At 44.9% G+C, this 24,646-nt stretch overlaps 5 protein-coding genes across 11 annotated transcripts; 3 read left to right on the plus strand and 2 right to left on the minus strand.

The window, feature by feature from the left end:
- Positions 1 to 81: 81 nt before the first annotated feature.
- Positions 82 to 5,341, minus strand: pcmt (protein-L-isoaspartate (D-aspartate) O-methyltransferase). 2 transcript variants are annotated; one of them, XR_006956233.1, is made up of 8 exons: positions 5,221 to 5,341; positions 3,376 to 3,480; positions 3,245 to 3,276; positions 2,989 to 3,093; positions 2,709 to 2,829; positions 2,232 to 2,317; positions 1,476 to 1,707; positions 82 to 955 (listed from the first exon to the last, which is right to left on the minus strand). XR_006956233.1 is itself a non-coding variant. In XM_047021812.1 (8 exons), the coding sequence occupies exons 1-8, from the start codon at positions 5,273 to 5,275 to the stop codon at positions 943 to 945; spliced, it is 687 nt and encodes a 228-aa protein (XP_046877768.1). In that variant the 5' UTR covers positions 5,276 to 5,340; the 3' UTR covers positions 82 to 942. The 2 variants fall into 2 exon arrangements, 1 of the variants encoding a protein (XP_046877768.1); XM_047021812.1 differs by having other exon boundaries at positions 1,538 to 1,707; positions 5,221 to 5,340.
- Positions 5,342 to 5,635: 294 nt separating this feature from the next.
- On the plus strand, positions 5,636 to 8,034 carry nup43 (nucleoporin 43). Its single transcript, XM_047021811.1, has 8 exons — positions 5,636 to 5,884; positions 6,047 to 6,169; positions 6,257 to 6,334; positions 6,449 to 6,611; positions 6,727 to 6,862; positions 6,955 to 7,106; positions 7,214 to 7,330; positions 7,521 to 8,034. Exons 1-8 carry the CDS (start codon positions 5,765 to 5,767, stop codon positions 7,748 to 7,750), a joined length of 1,119 nt encoding a protein of 372 aa, XP_046877767.1. The 5' UTR covers positions 5,636 to 5,764; the 3' UTR covers positions 7,751 to 8,034.
- Positions 8,035 to 8,228: 194 nt separating this feature from the next.
- On the plus strand, positions 8,229 to 15,837 carry lats1 (large tumor suppressor kinase 1). 4 transcript variants are annotated; one of them, XM_047022364.1, is made up of 8 exons: positions 8,229 to 8,301; positions 8,884 to 9,376; positions 9,811 to 9,961; positions 10,284 to 11,737; positions 12,518 to 13,100; positions 13,259 to 13,441; positions 13,688 to 13,794; positions 13,900 to 15,837. In XM_047022364.1, the coding sequence occupies exons 2-8, from the start codon at positions 9,026 to 9,028 to the stop codon at positions 14,419 to 14,421; spliced, it is 3,351 nt and encodes a 1,116-aa protein (XP_046878320.1). In that variant the 5' UTR covers positions 8,229 to 8,301; positions 8,884 to 9,025; the 3' UTR covers positions 14,422 to 15,837. The 4 variants fall into 4 exon arrangements, with proteins under 4 accessions (XP_046878320.1, XP_046878321.1, XP_046878323.1 ...); XM_047022365.1 differs by having other exon boundaries at positions 8,234 to 8,301; positions 8,881 to 9,376; XM_047022367.1 differs by lacking the exon at positions 8,229 to 8,301 and adding an exon at positions 8,311 to 8,408 and having other exon boundaries at positions 8,881 to 9,376.
- A 201-nt stretch (positions 15,838 to 16,038) lies between these two features.
- Positions 16,039 to 20,520, plus strand: katna1 (katanin p60 (ATPase containing) subunit A 1). 3 transcript variants are annotated; one of them, XM_047022370.1, is made up of 12 exons: positions 16,039 to 16,237; positions 16,479 to 16,541; positions 16,766 to 16,925; positions 17,037 to 17,179; positions 17,537 to 17,723; positions 18,083 to 18,198; positions 18,293 to 18,398; positions 18,501 to 18,659; positions 18,974 to 19,100; positions 19,303 to 19,437; positions 19,552 to 19,678; positions 19,848 to 20,520. In XM_047022370.1, the coding sequence occupies exons 3-12, from the start codon at positions 16,767 to 16,769 to the stop codon at positions 20,044 to 20,046; spliced, it is 1,458 nt and encodes a 485-aa protein (XP_046878326.1). In that variant the 5' UTR covers positions 16,039 to 16,237; positions 16,479 to 16,541; position 16,766; the 3' UTR covers positions 20,047 to 20,520. The 3 variants fall into 3 exon arrangements, with proteins under 3 accessions (XP_046878326.1, XP_046878325.1, XP_046878324.1); XM_047022369.1 differs by having other exon boundaries at positions 16,479 to 16,531; XM_047022368.1 differs by lacking the exon at positions 16,479 to 16,541.
- A 142-nt stretch (positions 20,521 to 20,662) lies between these two features.
- On the minus strand, positions 20,663 to 24,538 carry ginm1 (glycoprotein integral membrane 1). The gene is made up of 8 exons (XM_047022372.1): positions 24,310 to 24,538; positions 24,024 to 24,095; positions 23,770 to 23,869; positions 23,501 to 23,655; positions 23,206 to 23,368; positions 22,881 to 23,095; positions 22,446 to 22,609; positions 20,663 to 22,085 (listed from the first exon to the last, which is right to left on the minus strand). The coding sequence occupies exons 1-8, from the start codon at positions 24,397 to 24,399 to the stop codon at positions 21,977 to 21,979; spliced, it is 1,068 nt and encodes a 355-aa protein (XP_046878328.1). The 5' UTR covers positions 24,400 to 24,538; the 3' UTR covers positions 20,663 to 21,976.
- Positions 24,539 to 24,646: the final 108 nt, after the last annotated feature.

The following is a 24,646-nucleotide window of genomic DNA, read 5'->3' on the forward strand; positions in this document are numbered from 1 at the left end:
GTGAAATCCATGAACTCTATCCATGAGTGGATGTGCTTTTCAAACCCCACGTCGAAAAAACGAAAACAAACAGACAAGACATTCGTTTTTGCTTTGCATTGAAGTTTATTTCAGCAGAGCAGTGACTGCTGCATGTTATACCAGTCATCTCAAGGACCTGCAAAAGATGTCGTCATGGAAACCAGAGGCAGAAAAAGCAACACACAGGGTGGAAAGCATAGCCCTGTTTGGTGCATGTGTGTCTGTGTCATACATGCTCTTGTCACGGAGCACTGAGTGGCATTCGCTCCCATCTTGTCATATCGAACCGGCCAGTCCAAGTGGTATATCTGCTATACCACTAGTGTCATCATGTGTGGCCTATCCAACAGGATTGTGTGTTTTAGATGTGTACAGCCTGCATGTGCCTTGGTTTAAATACTGCCAGACGGAAAGAAAAGCTTATATATGTCAACAGAGCAATACAGCTATCTACAGTTAGATCTTCAGACATGCTCTGCAGCTAGGTGAATTATCTAATCGACTCTACACTGGACTCTGCTTGACCTGGTGACAGCATCTTCATTCTGGAGCTCAGCCCTGATTCAGCTGAAATGCATTTAGCAATGGTTGATTGCAACTCACTCGAACAAATCTGGAAAAAATAAATCCTCCAGCTAATCAAAAGGATAACTCAAAATCTGAAAAAGCAAGTCTGGAAAAAACAACGTTCCCCTTAACAAAAAAATTCACAAATAATTCTATGGTCAATCTAAAGCAGTCTTTCCCCGCCCCCCCCAGATCTCCAGGTTTTTCCTCTGCATGATGCTCTAATCCCAAATTAGAGTTAAAGGAAAAATAATCACTGGTTGGTTTTGAAAAAAGAAAAAAAAAAAAATCCAATGGTTGTTGGAACCCAATGCTCCCTCCTGGTTAACTCTAGAACACTGACAGTCTCCCACTTCAAAGTTCATCCCTGTGTGGGGGAAAAATGAATTATTATGAGATGTAGATAAGAGAACAAGTTCATATCAAACATCCCTGACAGGCCAGCAGTTGGACAGGTAGATATCGTCAGGTAGTTATTCAACCCCAACTTTCAAAACACAGGCCGAATAACAAAGTGACGCTTATTGTATGCAAGACAAGATTCTTAAAAAGATCTTAGAAACATCCCTTAAAGATGCAAAATACTATAACTAGCATGCTTTCATACCAGGGGACGTTAGTTCACAGCACCACAGCCAATGTGTATTATCAAACATGTCATCAAAGCCAAACACTATCTATTCAGCTACAGTTAAAATCCCCAAAGAATCCCACTCCACACTCGCTAAACCACGCAGTTTTAATGCGGCATGTTTGATTTCTAGACTCGAAGCGGTTAAGAAAACGTGCAGCCAGTTGCCATGGTTTGGAAGAAGCAAATAATGAAAACAAGCAGCCAAACGGAGCCGTTCTGATCCATTGTCTGCTCCAGGCCATAACCATATCACCTTTGCCACTGTGTGAAGGACAGAGAAGGGAGGAGAAGGGAGGAGAAGGAAGTCACTTCCACCTGGACCACTGCTTGTCTTTGTCCGTTAAAGGCACGTAAATCACCCCCATCAGAGGCTTCATCTTGGTGCTTCCGTCCTCCAGCTTGTCGTACTGCTCCAGCATCTGGTTCCCCCCCGCCGGGCCCACGGGCAGGATGAGTCGCCCGCCCGGCTTCAGCTGGTCCAGGAGCTGAGCACGAAAGAGTAAGGGTGGGGGGGAAAGAATCGATTTGCATTTGAATCGCAATTTAGTCTTCTAGCGATTCATATCAATTCACAAATAAATAAAATGTTTTTTATATTTTACATTGTATATTGTTTCTTTGTAACAATGAGTTTACTAAACTGCAAGAAAAACAATAAAACCCTACCTATCACAGCCAAATAGAAACAAGTAAGACTAAACAGCAAACTGGAATCAAATGTAAGCAGGATTAGAATTAGAACGATGCTTGACACTCCCAGCACGTTAGACAACATCAAATAACATGCGTTGTTTCATCAACCTTTTTAACCTTGAATGTTTTGTTTACACCAAATGACATTAGGGGCTATTTGAGTGTTCAACAGGACCATAAAAGAGTGCAGGTATGCATGCGTCCTTTCACAACAACATTCCTTCCCAATGAGCGTGACAGATCGGGTGGACGTGACCGTCTTAGGGCACCATAGTCATGCTTTTGTGACTCTCATTCCGCCTGGTGGGAGACTCACTGCTTGGGGCACGTTGGGTGCCGCCGCGCCGACATGTATGGCATCGTAGGGCGCCTCCTCCTCCAGACCCATCCTCCCATCTCCCACTGAAACACAAACAGGCAGCAGCTGTCACCTACGCTGCCGTCCCCCTGCCGTCCCCCTGCCGTCCCACGGGGGCGCTGAGTCGGGGAACCGGGCCACACGATGGAGCTCCGAAGAGCCAGGCCTCTGACTCATGCTGCCTGACTGCAGGGCAGACTAAAGCAGGCACTTTCCACTCAATTATTCAGCACCACACCCCCATGTCAACTGAGCTACATTATGTTCCTGCCCCAAAGAGCCAGAAGGCTTCGGAGAGCTTATAGACAGTCCTGGTTTGAGTGTCGACAAACTGTTTTGGTCCATCCCACTTGGGGTGCACGTCTGTGTATTAAGTGAATTATTTTTATTATGTCATCAATGCATTTAGAATTCTAGTGGCGTTCTTTGGCTTACCTATTAGCTTCACTCTGCCCGATGATATCAAGCTAGGGTCGTCTTTCGTCACATTGTTTACAGACTCGTCTACCAGTTCCTTGATGTGATCAATTCCTATCACCTTTCCTTTGGGACCAACCTGTGAAGCAGCATCAACAAACAAATTCAGGGGTAAAAAAAAAAAAAAACTAAACAATAACAAAAAATGTCTCTAGAAAATGACTCCCTAGGAAAATCATTAGTTAAGAACTTCCTCTGAGGATAAATGTAATTTGTTTACCCGTCATGTGTGGCTCACCATTCGTGCAAAGCAGGCAGACAGGATCCCACTCCCAGATCCTACGTCCAGGGCCTTGGCACCCTCATGCAGCTGGTCATGCAGCAGCTCCAACGCATACGCATGCTGGGGAGAAACAGATTCACCATACAACCGCATCTACACCTGGCAAAATCACACTTGAATTCAGGCCAAATGAGGTCAAGACGAATAATCGTGACTCGTTCTGACCGACATGACGTGCAACAGTTCCTGATGTGTCCTTTGTATTTCATACCATGTGTGGAGCGCTGATGGTGGCCTGATAGCCTTGACAGGGAGAGACAAACAAACACTGTCACACATGCTAACAGATGACAGTTGAAACTCCTTGCAGTGCAGCGTGCCAAGTACACACCAGGTACACACCTATGGACTGAGGGGAATCCATATAGGGGTTACATCTGGAGTAGTGGCCTCGGTCTGTCGTCAACATGACTTCGTAAACTTTGTCCAACTTGATGATCCCATTTTCTGAGGACACACGACGCGTGTCACGTAACAGCTGATATGTTGTCGTAGACAAACACGTTCACACACACGCTCACATAGACGCTCACACACACAGCAGTGTCTTCAGAGTAATCCCTCCCCATGATGCTCCACTGACAGTTGGTGGCACCCGGAGGAAGTGCCAACGACAGCCGCGCTGATCTCATTACACCCCCTCCCCCACCCCCAGTCCAGCCCACCATGTGCGGATCATTGTCAGGTTACATTACACCTGCTTAGCGACAGATGGTAAAACGCAGCACTGTAGGCTACATAAGGTTCACACTGTAATGGTTCCAGAATTTTCCCCTTACCAGATGCTTTCATACACAGCGATGTACACATTGTGGGTGAAGTAAGTACAGCAGACAAGAAGTACACGGATAAAACAGTTTTTCAGAGCCGAGAAAGTTACTACTGCATTTCACTTTGTATTACATTATTCTGATAAAGTGGCACAGTAAAATGTGAAGGATTTTAAGTCCTAAATAACATGTTTGCGGTTGTTTGCCATTAACAGTGTGAAGAGGGAAGTATGTGGAGTTAGCCTTAGAGACAGACTAAAGTGCTGATGGACACAACAAACAAGAAAGATAAGAATTAGCATGCATCCTAAATTTGACCTGTTTAAAGCCGGCTTAGGCTAACTTGGGGTTTGTCGTTGTAGTATTTGGGTCAAGTGACGGGAGGATGGTGTTGCAAAATAATTCAGTTAGATGTATGTTTATATTAAATATAACCACTTTCGAACCAGTGTGTCAATGGCAAGATGCAAGAGAGATAGAGAGAAAGAGGGAGAGAGAGAAAGAGGGAGAGAGAGAGAGAGAGAGAGAGAGAGAGAGAGAGAGAGAGAGAGAGAGAGAGAGAGAGAGAGAGAGCGCATTTACTGACTACCTTTGCTGCAATGCTGTATTGGACAGATATAGACCTACATATAAAGTATGGTAGAGGCGGTAGAAAACAAGCTCACTGCTTCGCCATGCAGATATGGTTAATTCGTGAACCATCTTCTGCAGTGTTACCTTACCTGGCGCCATGCAATCCACTTACGGGTTCAAAATAATAACGCAGCCCTTTTGGCTAAAACTAAAATGTGTGCATGCCATGACACGATCCTATTTTACTACAGCAATGCATGGCAGACCCGCCCCTTCTACCAGGCTACGTTACATAGCTGTTGCATTCAAGAGTTTAAACGCAGTGAAGCACGACAATGATACATCTTTTGGATTATAGCCATTTACTTTAAAGCATCTATTTTGTGTCCATACGTTTTCTATGGAAGACACTTTAGCACCTTTACGTCAGCAACTCTTGCTTTCTGTGGTGGCTAGCTCTTGCTAACGTTAGCTAGAACTAACGGGCTGGCCACCAAAATGACGCACACAAAACATGGCCATCCAGGACAGCATTCCTCTACACTAGCACTGGGCTAAATGCACCTGATTAGCAAGTACATTTAGTGATATCCATAGTTAGCTTCCATAATAGCGATTCTGCAACTGAACAAGGCAATAGAATCTGAGCTCAAGTCGCTTTACCGACGTTGCCTGACGACGGCGCCGTTGCGTTAGCCTAGCTAGCTAACCAGCTAGCAAATGTATCGACAATGTTACTCAGCTATCACGCAACTGTTGGCAGTTGTTAACAGTAATTCCTCGTTCACGTTGCGTTTGTACACACATTTCTGACGCGATTACCTTTCAAAATGACTAAACTTACTGCGGAGGTTGTTGACAAGCTCTGTGTGGCTGGCACCTCCTGATTTCCAGGCCATTGTTAAACACACTCTGCGGAGCAGATACACAGCAGCTGTCAGTGCCGCGCCTGCGCCCACAGTCTTGCCCACAAAACTGACAACCTCCAGGACGGGAGGAGATACGTCACGAGACATAGCTTTTACTCCACAACCTACGGATTAGCCTTCTGATTTATTGTCCAGTGAAATTATTTAACATAGGATATATAGAATGTCGCTTTTTTATTATATCTGAAATTCAGGGTGATCTCTCAGCTTTGATTCCACGGGTTCCATCTGACTTGACCAGTAGAATTAGCGATCAGAGCCTCACTAATCCACGAGGCGGAGCCCGAGAGCTAAAGCTGATCAGACTCTCGTCAGAGATTTCCAAACGGTTTGTTCTCGTTTCGTTATTGGAATTGACTTCATTCGGCCACCATACCTGGGCTGGCGGGACTCAGGAAAATGTCCATATGCCACTGTGTTGTATATTGAGTGGGATTTTCTCTAAAGATACCTTAGAACATGGAGGGCACAAATGCAAAATACGTGTCACAGAAAATCAGTAAAACTAGATGGAGACCGGTCTCGTCTTCTTCGTTACAACAACCGGAAATCTTTGCCACTGGCTCTTGGGACAACGAGGTAGGCTTGCTAGCCAACTACTAGCTAAGCTATAGCTATCTAGCTGTCAAGAGTCAGTTACGAATCATCAGGATTGCGTTAAGTTATATTGTCGTATTTGAAAATTAAAGTTGTGTAAGTAATACAATATACGATTACAAGTTATTTGTATTATTCACTTAGGACAACAAAGTTTCCATTTGGTCCATCGGAGAGAATGGTGTCAGTGGTATGGAAGATGAATTCGAGGGAGACCCACAGTTGATAAGTGAACTAAAGCATGATGGAGATGTACTAGATCTTCAAGTAAGTAAGGTTATGTTATTCTACTTAATTCAGTACATGGCCAGTAAATATACGATGTGGTTACATGGATGTTCTGTGTTCGTTAAGTTTCTGGATCAAGACAAAATAGTTACAGCATCGTCGTCAGGTGCAGTGACCATATACCGTCATCATCATACGAACCAGGTATGAATTTGACCAACAAATGCAGGACCCCAAACTGCCACTTAAGTCACATTGTACCGTGAATTATCCCTTAAAATTGTTCAACTGTTTTTGTGTTACTCGTCTTCATTACAGACATTATCTGTGTCTCACCAATGGGGAAGAGCTCATCATTATCCATGTGACAATGCCCCATGCACTGGGGTTGTTTGTAACAGTCCTGAGATTGTTACAGTCGGTGAAGATGGCAGAATAATCATCTTCAGAGCTGACCAGGAGGAGGTGATACGCACCATAGGTATGTAAGGGAACTAGAGTCCTCTTCTGATACATATAGACAAGGTTGCTGATCTATAACTTACAGTTACATACAAAATCCTTACTTGTCTTTTTGTTTTGTTTTTTCATATCAGAAAATGCCGATAGCAGTACCATTCATGCCGTGACGTTTCTGAGGACAACTGAGATCCTTACCGTGAACTCTATTGGTCAGCTCAAGATCTGGGACCTCAGGCAGCAAGTCGATGAACCATCACAGATTCTTTCTCTGTAAGATTTTTTACTTTCAAATAAAAAATGTGTTCAAGTTCCACAGAGAATTCCACTGAGAATTAACCGTCTGCCTTTCTTTCGCATTTTAGAACTGGAGATAGAGTCCCGTTGCATTGTGTGGACAGACACCCTAACCAACAACATATTGTGGCCACTGGAGGGCAGGATGGGATGCTGTGCATCTGGGATGTGAGACAAGGCAACATGCCATTTTCTCTCATGGAAGCACACTCTGCTGAAAGTGAGGGCTAATACAGTGAATAATAAAGTAGAAGTATTCAAGTATTCTGTTCTCGCTACGAGAGCAGTCTTTGATATGGTTTTAAAGTCTGTTCTGTGTTTTCGCAGTGTGGGAAGTCCATTTTCATCCCTCCAACCCAGATCATCTCTTTTCGTGTTCTGAGGATGGTTCGTTGTGGCACTGGGAAACATCCACTAACTCGGACACTACGTCGTTGTTACAAAGCAAGTACACACATGAACTACATGAAGTGATCACACAGCTGGGATCTGTCGTGTTTACTAATACTAAAGGAGGATTTGGTCTGATTTTAATTTAGGTTGGGTCACATCAGTAAGACACCAGTTATAATAAACTAAATTGTCTTACGTCACATATTATATTAATAAATTGTATTACTTTATTGTGTACCAGGTGGACGGAACACAAGTATGATTTCCCGGAGTGCTGGTGCCCTGGTTGGAGAGAACCAGTCTCTCGTCAGCGCCTGGCTCACTGGAGACTCTAGTAAAGGCCGCCTAGAGACGACAAACATGCTTCCCACCCAGACTCTTTCTGTGAACAGTCTGGACATACTGGGACAGTGCCTGGTCTGTGGGACTGATGGAGAGGCTGTGTATGTCAACAGACGAGTCCCAGTTTAAAAGCAAGGGGTCTTTGGTGTTGTAGAAAGAATGTGCTGTGTGTAGTTGCATTGTGTGTCCTGACCGTTTATGTGATATTGTCCCTACGACTGTAATTATCTGTCGTTTCTTGTTATAGTCTCTGTTTATTGAAAGAAAAATCATCATCCTATATAAAATGAATACTGAGATACTACTCTGTTTGGGGTGTTGATTGTTTGCTCCATATGCAGAGGACTCGGGTGGGGAAAATGTCATAATTTTGTAACTCTTGTTTTGAAATAAAAGGCATGTGTGAAAACGTTTTATAGCTTTGACTATGTGTTGAACCATGTTTATCTGCAGCCAATTAGGTTGTTTAAAGATGCATAACAAGAAGTGACCATGAATTGGCATTTGTACATTTCAATGTAATTTACCAGAATAGTTATGGAGCTAATCAAGTTAGTACCAGAGAATGTCCAGGAGACCAGGCAGGTTAATGCTTCTTACGCAAAGGATGATGGGAAGAGGAAAAACAAGCCACACACATCCGGGCAACTTGACAGACATTGAGGAATATCTCGCGAAAGGTTAGACATTAGCTATTAAGTTGACTTTTACACTCATACATAAAATACTTAACAATAAGTTTATCGAGCTTCATTTTATTATTTTAGATTTGTTTTTTAATTTGATCGTAAGTACCACACAACTGCCGGTGAATTGATCGCCTGGGAACAGCTAACCTGTTGTTTGCTAGCCAGCTAGCTAGCTAGTTTAGCGAGTGCTAAAGCTGCTTTGCTACAGGACAGGCCGTGGAGCTATTAGCAGCTAGGCTACTAACAACAGCAGGACTGTCCTTAACTAAACGTGGAGCTTTGTAGCATTACTCTTCTGCGAACCTTACTGAGTTCATTTAATAATTCACAACCACTTGCTATATAGGAACAAAATATCCGCTCGTTCATACTTGCTACGTTGGCTAGCTTGTTAGCTCTGTTGTAAGCGATGATATAACCAAGTGCTTCATTCAGAAATTAATCAAGCGCCATTCCTTTTATGTGTATTTTGCTAATGTAGAATTCTTAATTTCATCGACAATATTGTGAAAGCAGATTCATTCATGCAGTGTTCATTTACACCTCTGACCGTGTGTGTCTTGTCTTAAGCAGGTGCCTAGATGTTAGTCAACAGCATGCAGATCGGAATTCATTGAAATCTGGAAACTAAACTCGGCACCCGATACCCTCGTAGTGCGAAAGTACTGCGTGTCATCCCATTCACTGCTGTGGCTGTCAACATACATGCTCTTACATGAAGAGAGGGGAGAAACCCGAAGGATACAGACAAATGAGACCCAAGACCTTCCCTGCCAGCAACTACACTGGCAACAGTCACCAGATGCTGCAGGAAATCCGCGAGAGTCTCCGTAACTTATCCAGACCATCTGACGCCCCTAAGGTGGATATGGGTGCTGGAAAGGTACTGCCTGAAGACCCGAGGCAGCAGGGGCGCAGTAGTAACCCTAGAAACCCCTACCACAAGGCCTTGCAGGAGATACGGAAGTCTCTCATGCCCTTTAGCAAAGAGCCCAGTTCCAATGTTAAAACAGCCGAGGTGAACAGACAGATGCTGTTGGAGCTGCTGTCTGCTGGGTTTGAGGAGGTAAGGAACGACTTTAACGGTTACCCGTCTCATTCTGTCGTACTTGAGCTCCCGATATATTCGTCCCTTGCGTTTTTTTTTGTGTGTGCGTAAGCATTTGAAAAATGAAAACTATGCAGAGTGGAATTACCAGCTTTAACTATAGTTAGACTGTCTCATGCTTAACATTTTTTGAGAGTCAGTCATGAGTAGGTAGTTAAGCAAATGATCCTTTGATTTAGTGAAGTAGCTATACCATTGTTTTATAGCTAGAAGAAAAAAACGTGACTATGTTTTGCATTTGCTGAATCACATGAAAGTGATTCTGAACTATTATATTCAACCACGTGTAACTAACATGTTTGTGTAAACATAGTTATTTTTATTTTCATCACGTCGATAATGATAACATGATTTGATCATGTTTTCATTTCTTTTCAAACATTTATTTTCAGGAATTGGTGATCCGTGCTCTGAAACAGACCAACAACCGCAGCACGGAGGCAGCCATCGAATACATCAGTAAGATGAGCTACCAGGACCCAGTGAGGGAGCAGATGGTGTCTACAGCCGCACGCCCAGTCGCTGCAGGCATGAAAGGACCCGGTAGGCATCTGTCCCTTGGGACCAACTGTTAGCTTTCATCCTCTTCTCCCTGGCTTGTTCCTGGACACTTTCTATTGTGGCAGGATTTAAGAGTTATGGCGTTTGTTGCTGAAAAGCCAATGTATTCTCACGAAGGAAACAAGACACTGTGAAACAGATTGTATGTAGGAGAAGGGAATCTGCTCCAGTCCAGTACCATAACACAGTCTATTTATTTATGGTTTAATACCTGTGTATTAGTTAACATATCATCAGTGAGCGTAAATCTTTTTCGATTCTGATCTCAAACCCAGTCTTTCTCCCCCCTGTCTTCATATTGCAGGTGCATCTCACATTCAGCAGCCTGTGTTGAGGAGACAAAGTTGGAAGGATTCAAAGGAATCACTGGTTACCCAAAGACACGGGCCCATGATGGTGGAAGGGATCATGTACCGTTCAGATAGCCCTGGACCCCAGAGTGACGTTTCCGGACGTCTGCCCCCAGCCTTCCCTCAGGGACACCCTGGAAACAACCAGCGGGTCAACCCTCCCCTCCCGCCTCAGGTTCGCAGTGTCACGCCCCCCCCGAATAGGGGTGCAACTCCTCCCCCACCCTCCTGGGACAGCAATCCTTCAAACAAGCGTTTCTCTGGCAACATGGACTACCTGGTTCCCCGGATCTCTCCGGTCCCCCAAGGAGCCTGGCCGGATGGCTACTCAGCCCCAGCCCCCCAGAACCAGAGAGGGATAAGTCCTGTGCCCATGGGCCGACAGCCCATCATCATGCAGAACTCTGGGGGGAGCAAGTTCAACTTCCCCCCAAGCTGGCCTCAGAATGGCTCCAGTCAACCAGACTACATGGGGCATCAGAACGTGACCATGTGTGTGAACAGCAGACAGCCTCCGCCCCCATACCCAGTCAACCAGAGCAACCGACAAAGTCCCACAGCTCAGCAGATGCAGGCTGGAGGTCCTGCTTCCTCCCCAAGCTACGTCAATGGTGGCAACCTCCCTCAGTCCATGATGGTGCCCAATCGGAATAGTCATAACCTGGACATGTACAACATGGGTCCTCTTCAGTCCTGGTCTCAGGCAGCACCCCAGCCCCAGTCTTCCCCAGGCGGCAGCAGCAACCAGGACATATCTCCATCCTGGCAGAGCAACGCACCAGTCCGCTCCAACTCCTTCAACAGCCACCGTCAGACCCACCCAGCCGGCTCCCAGCCCTCTGCTACCACGGTGACCGCCATCACCCAGGCCCCCATCCTGCAGCCCGTCAAGAGCACACGTGTGCAGAAGCCCGAGCTGCACACAGCAGTGGCTCCCACTTACCCTCCCCGGATGCAACAGCCCCAGCCTCCCCCCCCTACCAGCACCTACCAGGAGCCACCAGCACCGACACCCTTACCAGAGGTCCCCAGCTACCAGGGCCCTCCACCCCCCTACCCCAAACACCTCCTCCAGCAGCCTGGTGCCGCCTGCCCTGCCTACGAGGGCGGGGCCAAGCAGAGCTCCGGCAGAGAGGAGGCGGAGGAAGACGAGGGCGGCAGCAGCGGCGACAAGAACGACGTTCCGGAGAGTTCCGCGGGTTCCGCCGAGAGGGAGAAGAAACAGATCACGACATCTCCGGTGCCCGTGCGCCGGAACAAGAAAGACGAGGAACGCCGAGAGCCCAACGTTCCTCTGTATTCTCCCCAGGCCTTCAAGTTTTTCATGGAGCAGCACGTTGAGAACATCTTGAAGAACCACCAGCAGAGGATACGTAGGAAGAAGCAGCTGGAGAGTGAGATGCAGAGGGTGAGTTTGCACCAACACTTTGCAAGTGGGTGGGCCTTAAGTTTAGGACATGTTGATGTTTTTAAATCCATCCATGTTTCCAAGATATGTTAAGCCTACATTGGGTGGGGGGAACAAGCTTAGCTGTTTCTGATGACTACATCTTCGGATGTTAATTTTTCAAACCGTGATCCCAATGTTGTCTTTTAGTTAGCTCCTTTGACTTTCTCGTTCCATCTGTTCTTTTTTCTGTTTCTCCTTTGTCAGCTTTAGTGTGTCGTGTCTTATAGCCTGTCTACTTCCTGACCTCTACGTTCTCTTTTTCTCTTCTATCTTTCCGTTTCCCTCCTTGCTGTCACTAACAGCTGATGTAAAAGGTAAAAGTGTCTTCTATGCCGTGACCTGAGTAGTCTACACAGATAAGTGACACAAGTAAGCTTCTCTATAAAGATAGGTTGTTTTTACTAGACAACATGAAGCCCAAGTCTGATGTCATGGACATGCATGTAGCAACCTTTAGGGAAACACATGCCTTTCTGCTCTCAGGTACTTTTCATGGGGAATTACCCGAACCCTGTGTCTATTAAATGTATTTGTATGCATGTTGCTCTTAACGTTTTGATTGCTTCTTCTGGTAACTTGTTCTTAATTGGTGACTTACGTGGGCTTTCTGACTAAACGGAATGCATTGCTCCCTAGTCATGCATCTTGTTTTGGTTTGGTTTAGGTTGTCTTTACCGTTCTCTGTGAAGCACTGTGTCAGTATGTGATTGTTTTTGGTTCTCCTCGTGCCCCTATCAGGTGGGTCTATCAGGAGATGCCCAGGAGCAGATGCGTATGATGCTGTGCCAGAAGGAATCCAACTACATCCGGCTGAAACGGGCTAAAATAGACAAGTCCATGTTCAAGAGGATCAAGCCCCTTGGCATCGGAGCCTTCGGGGAGGTGTGTTTGGCCCGGAAGGAGGACACGGGGGCTCTCTACGCCATGAAGACGCTCCGCAAGAAGGACGTCCTGCTGAGGAACCAGGTGGCTCACGTGAAGGCCGAGAGGGATATCCTGGCTGAGGCGGACAACGAGTGGGTGGTGCGTCTCTACTACTCTTTCCAGGACAAGGACAACCTGTACTTTGTGATGGACTTCATTCCCGGAGGAGACATGATGAGCCTTCTCATCAGGCTGGGCATCTTCCGAGAGGAGCTGGCTCAGTTTTACATCGCTGAGCTCACCTGCGCTGTGGAGAGTGTTCACAAGATGGGCTTCATCCACAGAGACATCAAGCCCGACAACATCCTCATAGACCGGGACGGCCACATCAAGCTCACTGACTTTGGCCTCTGCACTGGCTTCCGCTGGACACACGACTCCAAGTACTACCAGAGTGGTAAGTAGGGACCGTAAACAGGATGGTGTGTTCATAACTTAATTCTTCTCGGGTTATTTAGCTATTTCCAGTCCAGGGGCGTGTCAGTATCGCTCCTAAACTGAAACGTTTCCCCTTCAGAGGAGTTTGATCTAACCTGTGTTATGACCCGTCCTCAGGGGATCATGTTAGACAGGACAGCATGGACTTCAGTAAGGAGTGGGAAGACTCGCCCAACTGTCGCTGCGGAGACCGGCTCAAGCCCCTGGAGAGGAGGAAGGCCCGGCAGCACCAGCGCTGCTTGGCTCACTCCCTCGTGGGCACGCCCAACTACATCGCTCCTGAGGTGCTGCTCCGGACAGGTACGCGTCCGGACGGCTGTCGCCGCGGGAACCGATTCTGAGCGTGGGGTGGTGGTGGTGGTATTGATCAAATGTAGTGCCTTTGTCTTGTACTATGGATTGCTTGTACGCTGGTTGGATGTCAAGTTCAAAGTACAGTCGAGGGGGATTTAAAAATGTCAGTGAATCGCTAGATCAACGAACGTTTTGATATTGCTTCTCAGTGTGCTCGTTTAACGTCGCTAACATGTACACTCGTTCCCCCAGGATACACCCAGCTCTGTGATTGGTGGAGTGTCGGTGTCATTTTATATGAAATGGTCGTCGGCCAGCCTCCCTTCCTAGCAACCACGCCTCTGGAAACCCAACTCAAGGTGAATTATCGTTAATTGGGATGTCATGGGCTGTTGTGGCATACAGGTATTCACTGTACAACTGATTCTACTAACTGTACCCTCATATTTACCACTTGTTTCCAGGTGATAAACTGGCAGACATCGCTTCACATCCCCCCTCAATCCAAGCTGAGCCCGGAGGCTTCGGACCTGATAGTTAAACTGTGCCGCGGCCACGAGGATCGCCTGGGGAGGAACGGCGCGGACGAGATCAAGGCTCAACCTTTCTTCAAGGCCGTCGACTTCTCCAACGACCTCCGTCAGCAGCCGGCACCCTACATCCCCACCATCGCACACTGCACCGACACCTCCAACTTCGACCCCGTGGACCCAGACAAGCTGTGGAGCAGCGACAACGACAGCGACGGTAACCATAACGACACGCTCAACGGGTGGTTCCGGAACGGCAAGCACCCGGAACACGCCTTCTACGAATTCACCTTCCGACGATTCTTTGACGACAACGGGCACCCGTACAGCTGCCCCAAGCCCATTGAGTACGAGAACTATGATGGGGATGAGGCGGAGGGCGGTGGTCAGGTGGAGGGTGGTCCAGGGGAGGAAGCCACCAGGGGGGCTCCAGGGAGGGATCTGGTGTACGTGTAGCTGCCTTGTCAGGACACCCTAGTCTTGCTGGTACAGAATGGGTCTGGGAGTAGGTCTTAGTTTTGTGAGAAGGCAGGTTTGGAGGTACACTAATTGAGGTACAGTGACTGACAGTAAATGTTGGTTTGTGTTAAAGGGGATTATTCCATAAGGTGCGACTTTACAGAGAAAATATGAGTTCCCCAGTTAGGAATGACACTACCCGACATCTGTGGTATACTGCACTACAGATTTGGTCACAGTCTCCTAGGGTACATACATCATAGCGTCGAATAAAGGGCCTCAAGACCAGTTAGGCAACTGAAATGGGACATCATGCCTGAAAGTATGAAAGTAAATTCATTTTTGTGTACATGGAGTGTACAGGGTACGCCAGCATCATATGTGCTGACTGCATGGACATACAGTTTTGAAAGCAGAACATATCAGGGTGCTCTTTGAAGAATTACAAACTCTGTTTAAGCCTTAATTTATTTGAGAAATTGTTCACTGGTGACTAGTGGGAGGATAGGATTTATTTCTGTTGAAGCTTTTATCTGTAATTGTCTTAATTTATATTTTAATAGGTATATTGCAATGGGGATCTAGTAATTTCTCTCTTCTAGAATTTGCTGGTATAAATAACTCTTGAATTATTCATTGCTGTGCCTTTGATCTGCTCACTTTCACCAAATATATTGGGGTAGGAGGGAGGGGGGATAATCAGACTGGCATTTTAAATGACACTAGACATAGTTGATTGGATTTGTGTTTTGTGTATTTTTCTAATTTATACCTAAAATGTATTTATAAAGTGTTGCATACATTTGATGTAAATATTTGTCTTGATCACTTCAGTTGGTTAGAGTTCATTAGGGCAGGACCTCTTTATACTTTGCTCTGGTTAAGGTTGGTCGTTCCATGTTGTTTTGTCTTTTTCTTTGCCCCCTGAAAGTACACTAATACTGTATTCAATGCTGTGAGACGGAAGTGTGAGACAGCTGGCTCTTTTTCCTGTGTGATTACACGCTTCTCATTGACATTAAATGGCAACTGTGCCTTTCACATCTATTCAGTCTCAACCAAAGCACTAGGCTATGCTGTGAATGATCTTTCTGACAATGACTCAGCTGCCATGTTCATGAAGGAGTGACACTGTATTGGAAAAAACTGGATTTATATAGCACACAATTTATTTTTTGTTGTTGTTGCTCACAGCTAAATTTGAGTGGTTTTCCCTTTTTTGTGTGTTTTTGAAACGATTTGAATGTAGTAATGGATATGATCACTGACATTCCTGCACTGGTTTCATTGTAATCATGTAAAGTTGGCATGATTTGATGATTTTTGTGCAAATGTACACTGGGGGTGGGGTGCGGGGAGATGGTGAAGATGAATAAAGAATGTAAGCACAATGTAAGCACTCCCAAGGATTCCATTTAATTGTGTTTCATATACCCAATGTTGTGAGTGTTCTAACAAATTATTTTGCTACTAAGTTACCTGAATTCAATGTCTGGACGTGACGGGACACTAAAATATATTTGCAGCTTGTGTTAAAAGATGGATATAGGTAATACTCCACTCTGGAATACATAATGGCTTCAACAGAGAAATCAGGATATGACGTTTATCGCATTTGAGTTCTAGAAAATGAGGCGGGTGTAATCGTCTCTGGGTTTGGTATGAAACAACTGAAGTAACTAAAAAAGTGCATTAGCTGCAAACTCCAGGAAATACAATTATAACAGTCATCGCTGACACCGCTTACCCGATCTCGAATCCATATTTCTCCAAGGTTTATGCAAGGAGGTATCAACTTGAAAGTGTACAACAGGTGGGTTTGTGTTGGCTAATGATGTTAGCTCTACTAGCAAATCTAGCAAGCTAAGGCTATCCACCTATATACGTTTGAAAACAAGTTTGCCGGCGACGTGTCATTGATATAGTTCAACCAGTTAATAATATAGTTTCTAATGTTCATGTTCAATCATATAATTCTAGTGTTGCTTCAGTGTCAAGTGAGTGATTTATTAACTCCCTAGCTCAGCGGCTAATTTCGTAAATTGTCTGGCTAGTTGTAGGTCGTTTGCCCTATTCTGCCAGCTGGTGGTTTTGTTTTGTGCAGTAGGTGAGTAAAAGTACGTTTTTACAACTATTGTTCAACTTCAGGCTCCACCCATTTGCGGTATCAGATGAGTTTAAACGAATAGACCCTTTGTCAATTCCACTGCACTCCACCCTGGCAGTCTTGTTTAGGTTGTCGCATTAACCTGTCAGTAATGTGAGAGAAAAAAAATAGAACTTAGGAAAACGTTTTTCTAGATTGTTCTTGCTATTGATATTAACATTTTTCTTCCACCAGAATGAGTCTGCATGAAATAAGTGAGAATGTGAAGCTTGCCCGTGAGTACGCCTTGCTGGGGAACTACAATTCTGCTAGTGTTTGTTATCAAGGAGTACTTGAACAGATAAAGTACGTGTTCAGTGTTCGCGACAGCAGCTTTCAACAGAGATGGCAACAGGTAGGTGATTCATACACTAACTTGGATTGTCACGTAGGTTTCAGTGACTAGAACAATTTAGGAACTGAATTTGAATGTATTTAGTTGACTCTTGCATCTTGTTTTTAACAGGTATGGCAAGAGATAAATGAAGAAAATAAACATGTTCAAGAAATAATGAGCACACTAGAGAGTTTTCAACTAGACACAGCTCCATCCAAACCAATCGCTGTTAGTCATGACGGTGATATATGGCCAGTGCCTGTGGAGCGGAGGTATGAACAGTATAGTTTACCCTGTCTAACTGTTGTCTTCCACTGGAGATTCACAATTATCTGTAAATGTGTATTCTTATTTGAACTGAAGGAGATTGTGCACATCTGAGATTCTGTGAACTTTATGTGGGTGCGCAGTTGGGGCGAAGTGCATGTGGGAAGAGAATAAGCTGTTTGTTCTCAAAATGTAACTCAATAATGCCCTCACATGAGGAAGATTAGTGCTTGTGTGCCCGGGGTTGGCTTCCTTTGTGGAAGAAAATAATACGGTTTTTGTCAAATAAATCCCTGTCAAACTGAAAATATGAGGAAAAATATCTCCGGCCTATTGACATGTCATCTCTTTTCATGTTAAAGAGCCTCTCCTTGCCCAGTCCGGAGGCCTCAGATGCCCTACAAAGACGGCAAACCGCACAACAACCGCCTGAGTGTTGGTGTTCGGGCTCAGAGGCAGTCGCCACGTGGGCCCAACGGGGACAAGGGCAAACCACCGAAGGCCAAGGAGAAGAAAGAGATCCCAGGCAAACCCAAAGGAGACAACAAGGTCAGTGCTCTGCTAGCTAGATGACATTGGACGAGCCTTTGTCGCTGCCTTCCTTATTCATTCAAAACTTATTCTACAACACATTAGGTTTTGAATTCACATTTAATATAAGTAAGATGTTTGTGCTATGATCATTGCTACTGCAGGGGTAAGTCCATGATTTGACTATGGAAGCTATTTTTCCACGTCTGTTTGCACTGTTGATCACACATCAGCCATGGCATGTCTGTTTACCTTTAGCCTTCCCCAGGTTGTCCATCTGGTTTGTGGCTGGTACTAAACCTCTACGATACTGTTTGTTACTGCTACACTAATCCTCCTTGAGAGCAAGCAAATAATCCAGTGCACTTGCTTTGCAGAACAAAGCTGATGTTGCAGACAAAGAAGTGAGGAAGTTTGATGGGACAGGAAACGACAAAGACCTGGTTGAGGCCCTGGAAAGAGACATCATATCCCAAAATCCCAGTGTCAAATGGTCTGCGACATTCTTAACCTTCCGGAACAATGTTCTCTGAAGAACATACTGTGTGTGTGTGTTTAAACTAATCGTAATTATTGTTTTGTGTTAGGGATGATATTGCAGACTTGGAAGAAGCAAAGAAACTTCTGAAAGAGGCTGTGGTACTTCCAATGTGGATGCCAGAGTTTTTCAAAGGAATAAGACGGCCGTGGAAGGTACCTGTGTTTTAATCTGAATTTTATAGCCGCTTCCTCTTTTGTTGTTATGAGTATGTTGTTCTAGAAGGGCATGAAGTTTGACCCAAATATACTTTGTAGGGGGTGTTGATGGTGGGACCACCAGGCACGGGGAAGACTCTGCTTGCCAAAGCTGTGGCCACAGAATGCAGAACCACATTCTTCAATGTCTCCTCTTCCACACTCACTTCCAAATACAGAGGGGAGTCTGAAAAACTGGTCCGCCTACTATTTGAAATGGTAAGACTCTTCTGTGGCTAGTTCTTGTATTCCATAAGTAATGACTTGTCATAACCGCCTCATTACTTGAGGGATCACATTACATTTACATTTAGTCATTTAGCAGACGCTGTTATCCAGAGCGACTTAAGTAAATACAGGGAAATTTCCCGAGGCAAGTAGGGTGAAGTGTCTTGCCCAAGGACACAGCATCAATTAGCACGGCAGGGATTTGAACCGTCAACCTTCTGATTAATAGCCCGATTCCCTAACCGCTGAGCCATCTGACCCCCCTGAGGGATGGACTGCTTCTCTAATAAGTGTGTTTGGTTCAGGCTCGGTTCTACGCCCCCACCACCATCTTCATTGATGAGATCGACTCCATGTGCAGCCGCCGCGGCACTTCAGAGGAGCACGAGGCCAGTCGGAGAGTGAAAGCAGAGCTACTTGTCCAGATGGATGGTCATTTTATTTTTTATTTATATAAATTAATTAACGACTTGTATTCTTTCTTTTCACTTCCATCACATCAGATTAACAGTTCATCACCGTCGCACCATTCTGTCGTCAACCACAGAGATTTTTTTTTTACTGCATTTTTAGTTGTTGTTGTTGCTGTGATATGATACTGCCAAGTTGAGGGTGTGAACTCTGCTGTGCTTAGGTGTCGGCGGTGCGTCAGAGAACGACGACCCCTCTAAGATGGTGATGGTCCTGGCTGCCACCAACTTCCCCTGGGACATCGACGAGGCTCTGAGGAGACGCCTGGAGAAGAGGATCTATATCCCCCTGCCCTCAGGTCCACAGACCTCCATGAGCTCTGCCACCACAGACTAATGCTAGCTACCTCACAGACATTTAGCATGTTGCTCCTTCATTGGAGCTCTCTCTCTGTGTGTGTGTGCGTATGCAGCCAAGGGCCGAGTGGAGCTGCTGGCCATTAACCTGAAGGAGTTAGAACTGGCTAACAACGTGGACATGTATAAGATAGGAGAGAAGATGGAGGGCTACTCAGGGGCCGACATCACCAACGTCTGCAGGTCAGTTCCTTTCAGCCTGTCTCCTCGCCACGGCCGAGTGGCTCGCTACAGGAGGAAGGAGAGTCACATGAAAGCTGGATTTAAAAACGGAGCTCTGAAGTTGATGAATAATGTCTGTTGTTATCCAGTCTCCTGAGTGTTAACCCTAACCCTCTCATCACACCTGCAGGGACGCCTCTCTGATGGCCATGAGGAGGAGAATCGAGGGTCTGACACCGGAGGAGATCCGGAACATTTCACGAGATGAGATGCACATGCCGACCACGATGGAGGACTTTGAGTCCTCCCTGAAGAAAGTGTCCAAGTCTGTGTCCGCTGCTGACCTGGAGAAGTATGAGAAGTGGATCGAAGAGTTTGGCTCCTGTTGAGCCTGGGTTGTGTCTCATGTGCTCAGTAGCGGGGCCGACTTGCTCTGACAACAATCAAGTAAACACTGGTGTCTTCCTCTTGCCATGTTAATGGATATGTTGGGTGATGTTAAATGCCTCTAGCCAAGGAGGCAACCAAGTGCACTCAAGAAACATCTCCTGGCCTTATTTTTACTCAGCCTGGCCTGTGTCAAGTACATTCCAATGGATTCCCTAGTTCATACATAAGTATAGCTTGAGAATGGGTTCTATTGATGGGAGAGGCAGTGACATAGTAAGAGTTCTCAGGTCTGCTGCCTGAACCAGTCATTTACGCTGCAATTCTATTCAACCCTTTTGCCACCAAAGTCCCTTTCACTTTTATAGATTGTGTTATGCTTTTGGATGAGTTTGTGTCAATGTTACACTACCTAATGTGTGTGTGTCTGTGTGTGTGTGTGAACTTGAATTAAATGAAGTGTGGATTCCTTTCCACTTTTGTTTGAAGAGGTGAATTTGTACATAATTATGAAAGACTAACAATATTTGGCTGAGAAAGCTTTGAATAAAATCTCTTAATAAAATAAAGATTTTGGTTTATTCACGATACCTGTTTTCTATTAAAAAAAACATCCAATGCGCTAGAAACACTTTATTTATTGAGCTGGATTTAGGAATTAAATGTACAGTTTACCTTCAGTGAGAGATTGTGTACACAAGCCATGCGTCGGAACGGCATACACAAGACTGAGATTGTGAGGAATCGTTGAGAAAACATTTCCATTGATTACATTAATTTCATAGTTCTACTTTTTCCAGTTACCCAGACTATAACAGACAGTGACCAGTTTAGGTCATCATGCAAACTGTGTTTGCTACCTGGACATACACTGAGGATTCTAATGATAAATACACATGTGTACCCCATACACAACCCCATTCAAAGTCATGCGTAGGTCATCGTGAAGTCTTGCCTGGGAAATGACATGTATGTTGCTCATGCCAAGCCTTCTTAGAAGCAAACTAGCCAGTGCACCTTAACAGCCATTTAGACTGGAAAGACGAGATCAAAAGAAAAGTCAACAGTTGCATAAAGCTGCTTTTTTTGGGGGGAGTGGGGGGAGGGGCAAATGTGCATCCCATTTCACTAAATAACATTTCAAATAACACAGTAACAATCTCCGTACACCTATTTTAACTTAAAACATACACACACAAACAGGCATTTAAAGCAATACAGGCCAATTTAGGTTGGACAATGTTGAAGAATATATGTGATGTGCAAGTTTCAGGAAGTTGGGTTCCATGCCCATACTGTACATTCCATGTCTCACTATACAAAACTCTGGAACATTTCCTCCCCTGTGTCTTTATAACATAAAGTTCATGCCAAGAAACTAAGCAACACAAAATAAGTGATTTCTCATATGAATTGAAATTGGCCCATTTTAACTGTGCAGCACTCAGCCAATTTGAATTCAGGCAAAATGCAAGAACATTCAACTCAATTCTGACACTTTACAATAACCACATTTCATAGTTGAATATCCATTAGTTAATATTGAACATCTTTTAGTGCAAGCGTAATGACAACAGAAAAGTTACAGTTTAACCTAATGCTAAGATGTTCTCTTATGATCTCTTAAGATTGCTCGCAGTCAGAGAAATCTCAGCAATCAGAAAGAAATGAACAGTCCAAAAGCAATAGATTAGTATGACACATCATAAATCGTTACTGAGGCACTGTGAGGTAACACAATCATAATATGAACAGTAACAGCGTACAGTAGGTCCGTGTTCTTTGGCAGTAACCTTTCAGATTAACGTTGCCAAAGACAGATGATTCATGGGGAAACGTAAAAGTGAATTAACGTGTGGAAGTGCTACAAAGTTGGAGAGATTGTGTTTTCTCTGACAAAATAATGCCTTCATCGTGTTTCCTTTTGATCAATCAAGGTTTCTTTTCCTCCTCTGCTTCAGCCTGGACTTGGATGTTCTCTAGCAGGGTGTGTTTTTCATCTTCAGGCATCAGGGTGGCGGGATTCAAGTGGAATCTTCCCCTGGGAAAAAAACAGGACTTGGTCAATTGAGGTCTTGAGTCAAAGCACTTTCTAGAAGGCATGGACAGTATAAGGGAGCTGGATAAGACTAAAATTCCAATGGTTGGATTGCATCAGCCACTAAAAAGGAGTCAGATGGCTGAGCGGTTAGGGAATCGGGCTAGTAATCAGAAGGTCGCTGGTTCGATTCCCGGCTGTGCTAAATGACGTTGTGTCCTTGGGCAAGGCACTTCACCATACTTGCCTCGGGGGGGAATGTCCCTGTACTTACTGTAAGTCGCTCTGGATAAGATCTGCTAAATGACTAAATGTAAATGTAATAAGCATGTGAGCGACTCTGGGAGGTATTCTGTGACGTACTTGTGTTCACATGTCGGGAACAGAACATCCAGGATCTTGACGATGACTGCGGACCCGACGACACCAATCACCACCACCCACATGACCAGGAAGAAGAGAGGAAGTGACTCGGACCAGAAACGTCGCAGGCGTTCCCTCACTTGCTCCACCCACCTGCACATGGCCTGTGTGGTAGGAGGAGGAAGGAAGTAAGACTTTAATTATATAGCACATTTCATACAAGAATTGCAGCTCAAGGTGCTTTACATAAAATCAACAAAAACAATAATACAAGTGATAAAAGTAATAAATCTAAAACATATAACAACCCAGACAAGCCGCACTCTATCTGCAGTCTCTCGATTCCCTCTTAGGAGGAGGACGTCAAAAACACGCATTTGTACCAATGAAAGAAGGACATAAGCAGATGGGGCGTTTCCCTTGGGGATTTCTTACGCTGTAGGAGGACATGGATTCCTTGATGGATTTCTCGGTGGTCTGTTGATCAGCCTGGTGTCCCAGCTCCTCTTCTCCGTCCTCGTACAGCAGGTCTGGGTCCATGCGCAGGGGGGTCTCTGGAAGCTTCCCTGGGGCAGCTATCTCCTCCTGCGTGGTCTCGGCTTGCTTCATGGGATAGTGACTGGTGGTCTGGAAGACCAACTGACCCTCAGCTGGGAGAATGGAACACAGCATCGTTTAGAAACGGACTTGGGGGGAGGGGAGGGGAGGGGGGGGCGGAGCTTGATTCAAATGTTAAAGCAACATTTTATTGGACGTTTACCGGCTTTGTTGGGATTGGTTGGATCTGTGATGACCACATCGTTCTCTCTCGGGATCCTAAAGATCTCACTGTGTCCAATTGGGTAGGTGTTGGTGTACTGAGCAAGTTTCTCGAAATTTGGGCTCATCAGTATCTTCACTTCACACATCTCTGGTTGTTGGACCTAAACGGCAAAGAATAAGTAAAATGATCAAATACAAATTAATTTAAGGGTGACAAAGATAAATAAATAAAAATCCAAACTGTCAGCACAGAGTGCATTGATAAGTAATAGCACGATCACAGCCACGCTCACCTTTCTTCCTTCCATCTCGATGACCTCACTGAACACCTGCAGCGCCACCACTTCCTCCGAGTCACTCCACAAGCGGTTCTGGCTCACCATCACCCGGGTGACAGTAGAGACTAAATCTCCTGATTCAAATTCACTGGTTCCATTTGTGGTATCCACTGCAATAACAAAGAGAACAGGTTGTTGAGAGTTTCATTAAACAGTGTGTTTTTGTAGTCGGTGAACGCAACGTCGTTTAGAATTATACAAGACAATACATCTCCCCAACTCACAGAGCAGCGCCTGGCAGTTCATCCGCGTCACTACGGACAACTCCACTGGTATGTCATTAATGAGTACCTGTTCTTCATCCACTGAAATATTCAGATTGATCTAAAAATGTGGATAAAGGTTAAGAAATACATAAGTTGGCCACGGCTGCTTGTCATGAGGTACAGTATCCATACAACTCGTATAAATTATATATTATTAATAGGATCTGGATGAAATTTATTACACTCAGACCGCAGTGTTGGCTTAAACTTACCTGCAAATTGTTTGACTCCTGCACTTGAGTGTCATCTACGGTTCCTGTCGTCACATTGATTAGAATGTTTTCCTTGAATGACAACAAATAATTAAATGTTTTAAGTACATACTCGTTAGCATTTACATAAGTTAAGGTAGGCCAGCTATGCAGTGTGTTGTGTTGATGTTGTTGACGTACTCGTCGACTCGGTGTAATGTTGCTAGCCTAAGCTAGCAAGCAAAACAGATACTTCATAGCTAACATTGCCGGCAAAGTAGCAAACTAGCGAAATAATTACAATTACCGTGTTCAACTGTCGAGGAGCTGAATCAACGAATAATACCAAAATACATAATAAAAAGATAGCACAATTTGATGTTCGTGTTATCGCCATCTTGTTGGCTGGATGGCTGTCTTCGGTGCGCTTTCGGTGATCTTCTAGCTAGCCATGAAAAAAGGTGTTATTGATTTTGTATGCCCGGGTCCTCACACGGTGCGACGTTCGAAATAATTATGTCGATTACTCAGCTAAAACTCACTAAAACTAGTAGTTAGTTAAAGCTACAGACTTTAAAACTGCGATTTATTTCTATCGTGTTTTAAGAACGAAAGGAATAATACTGGTTTTCCAGCGTGAAGGT

This window comes from Hypomesus transpacificus, chromosome 6 (genome assembly GCF_021917145.1).
Source record: "Hypomesus transpacificus isolate Combined female chromosome 6, fHypTra1, whole genome shotgun sequence".
Taxonomy (NCBI): Eukaryota; Metazoa; Chordata; class Actinopteri; order Osmeriformes; family Osmeridae; genus Hypomesus; species Hypomesus transpacificus.

What these genes read in the sequence shown, in the direction of transcription:
- pcmt (XM_047021812.1), bottom strand. Translation starts at nt 5,275, where the DNA reads ATGGCCTGGAAATCAGGAGGTGCCAGCCACACAGAGCTTGTCAACAAC. An exon ending in CCATCAGCGCTCCACACATG is followed by an intron (nt 3,094 to 3,244) that starts GTATGAAATACA and finishes GTTTCTCCCCAG; the next exon opens with CATGCGTATGCGTTGGAGCT. An exon ending in CACCCAACGTGCCCCAAGCA is followed by an intron (nt 1,708 to 2,231) that starts GTGAGTCTCCCA and finishes TTTCGTGCTCAG; the next exon opens with CTCCTGGACCAGCTGAAGCC.
- ginm1 (XM_047022372.1), bottom strand. Translation starts at nt 24,399, where the DNA reads ATGGCGATAACACGAACATCAAATTGTGCTATCTTTTTATTATGTATT. An exon ending in CTCCTCGACAGTTGAACACG is followed by an intron (nt 24,096 to 24,309) that starts GTAATTGTAATT and finishes TTGTCATTCAAG; the next exon opens with GAAAACATTCTAATCAATGT. An exon ending in GAACTGCCAGGCGCTGCTCT is followed by an intron (nt 23,656 to 23,769) that starts GTGAGTTGGGGA and finishes TTGTTATTGCAG; the next exon opens with TGGATACCACAAATGGAACC.
- nup43 (XM_047021811.1), top strand. Translation starts at nt 5,765, where the DNA reads ATGGAGGGCACAAATGCAAAATACGTGTCACAGAAAATCAGTAAAACT. An exon ending in GTCATCATCATACGAACCAG is followed by an intron (nt 6,335 to 6,448) that starts GTATGAATTTGA and finishes TCTTCATTACAG; the next exon opens with ACATTATCTGTGTCTCACCA. An exon ending in CCATCACAGATTCTTTCTCT is followed by an intron (nt 6,863 to 6,954) that starts GTAAGATTTTTT and finishes TTCGCATTTTAG; the next exon opens with AACTGGAGATAGAGTCCCGT.
- katna1 (XM_047022368.1), top strand. Translation starts at nt 16,203, where the DNA reads ATGCAAGGAGGTATCAACTTGAAAGTGTACAACAG. An exon ending in CCAGTGCCTGTGGAGCGGAG is followed by an intron (nt 17,180 to 17,536) that starts GTATGAACAGTA and finishes TTCATGTTAAAG; the next exon opens with AGCCTCTCCTTGCCCAGTCC. An exon ending in CTATATCCCCCTGCCCTCAG is followed by an intron (nt 19,438 to 19,551) that starts GTCCACAGACCT and finishes GTGCGTATGCAG; the next exon opens with CCAAGGGCCGAGTGGAGCTG.
- lats1 (XM_047022364.1), top strand. Translation starts at nt 9,026, where the DNA reads ATGAAGAGAGGGGAGAAACCCGAAGGATACAGACAAATGAGACCCAAG. An exon ending in TGCAGGCATGAAAGGACCCG is followed by an intron (nt 9,962 to 10,283) that starts GTAGGCATCTGT and finishes TTCATATTGCAG; the next exon opens with GTGCATCTCACATTCAGCAG. An exon ending in CTCCAAGTACTACCAGAGTG is followed by an intron (nt 13,101 to 13,258) that starts GTAAGTAGGGAC and finishes ACCCGTCCTCAG; the next exon opens with GGGATCATGTTAGACAGGAC.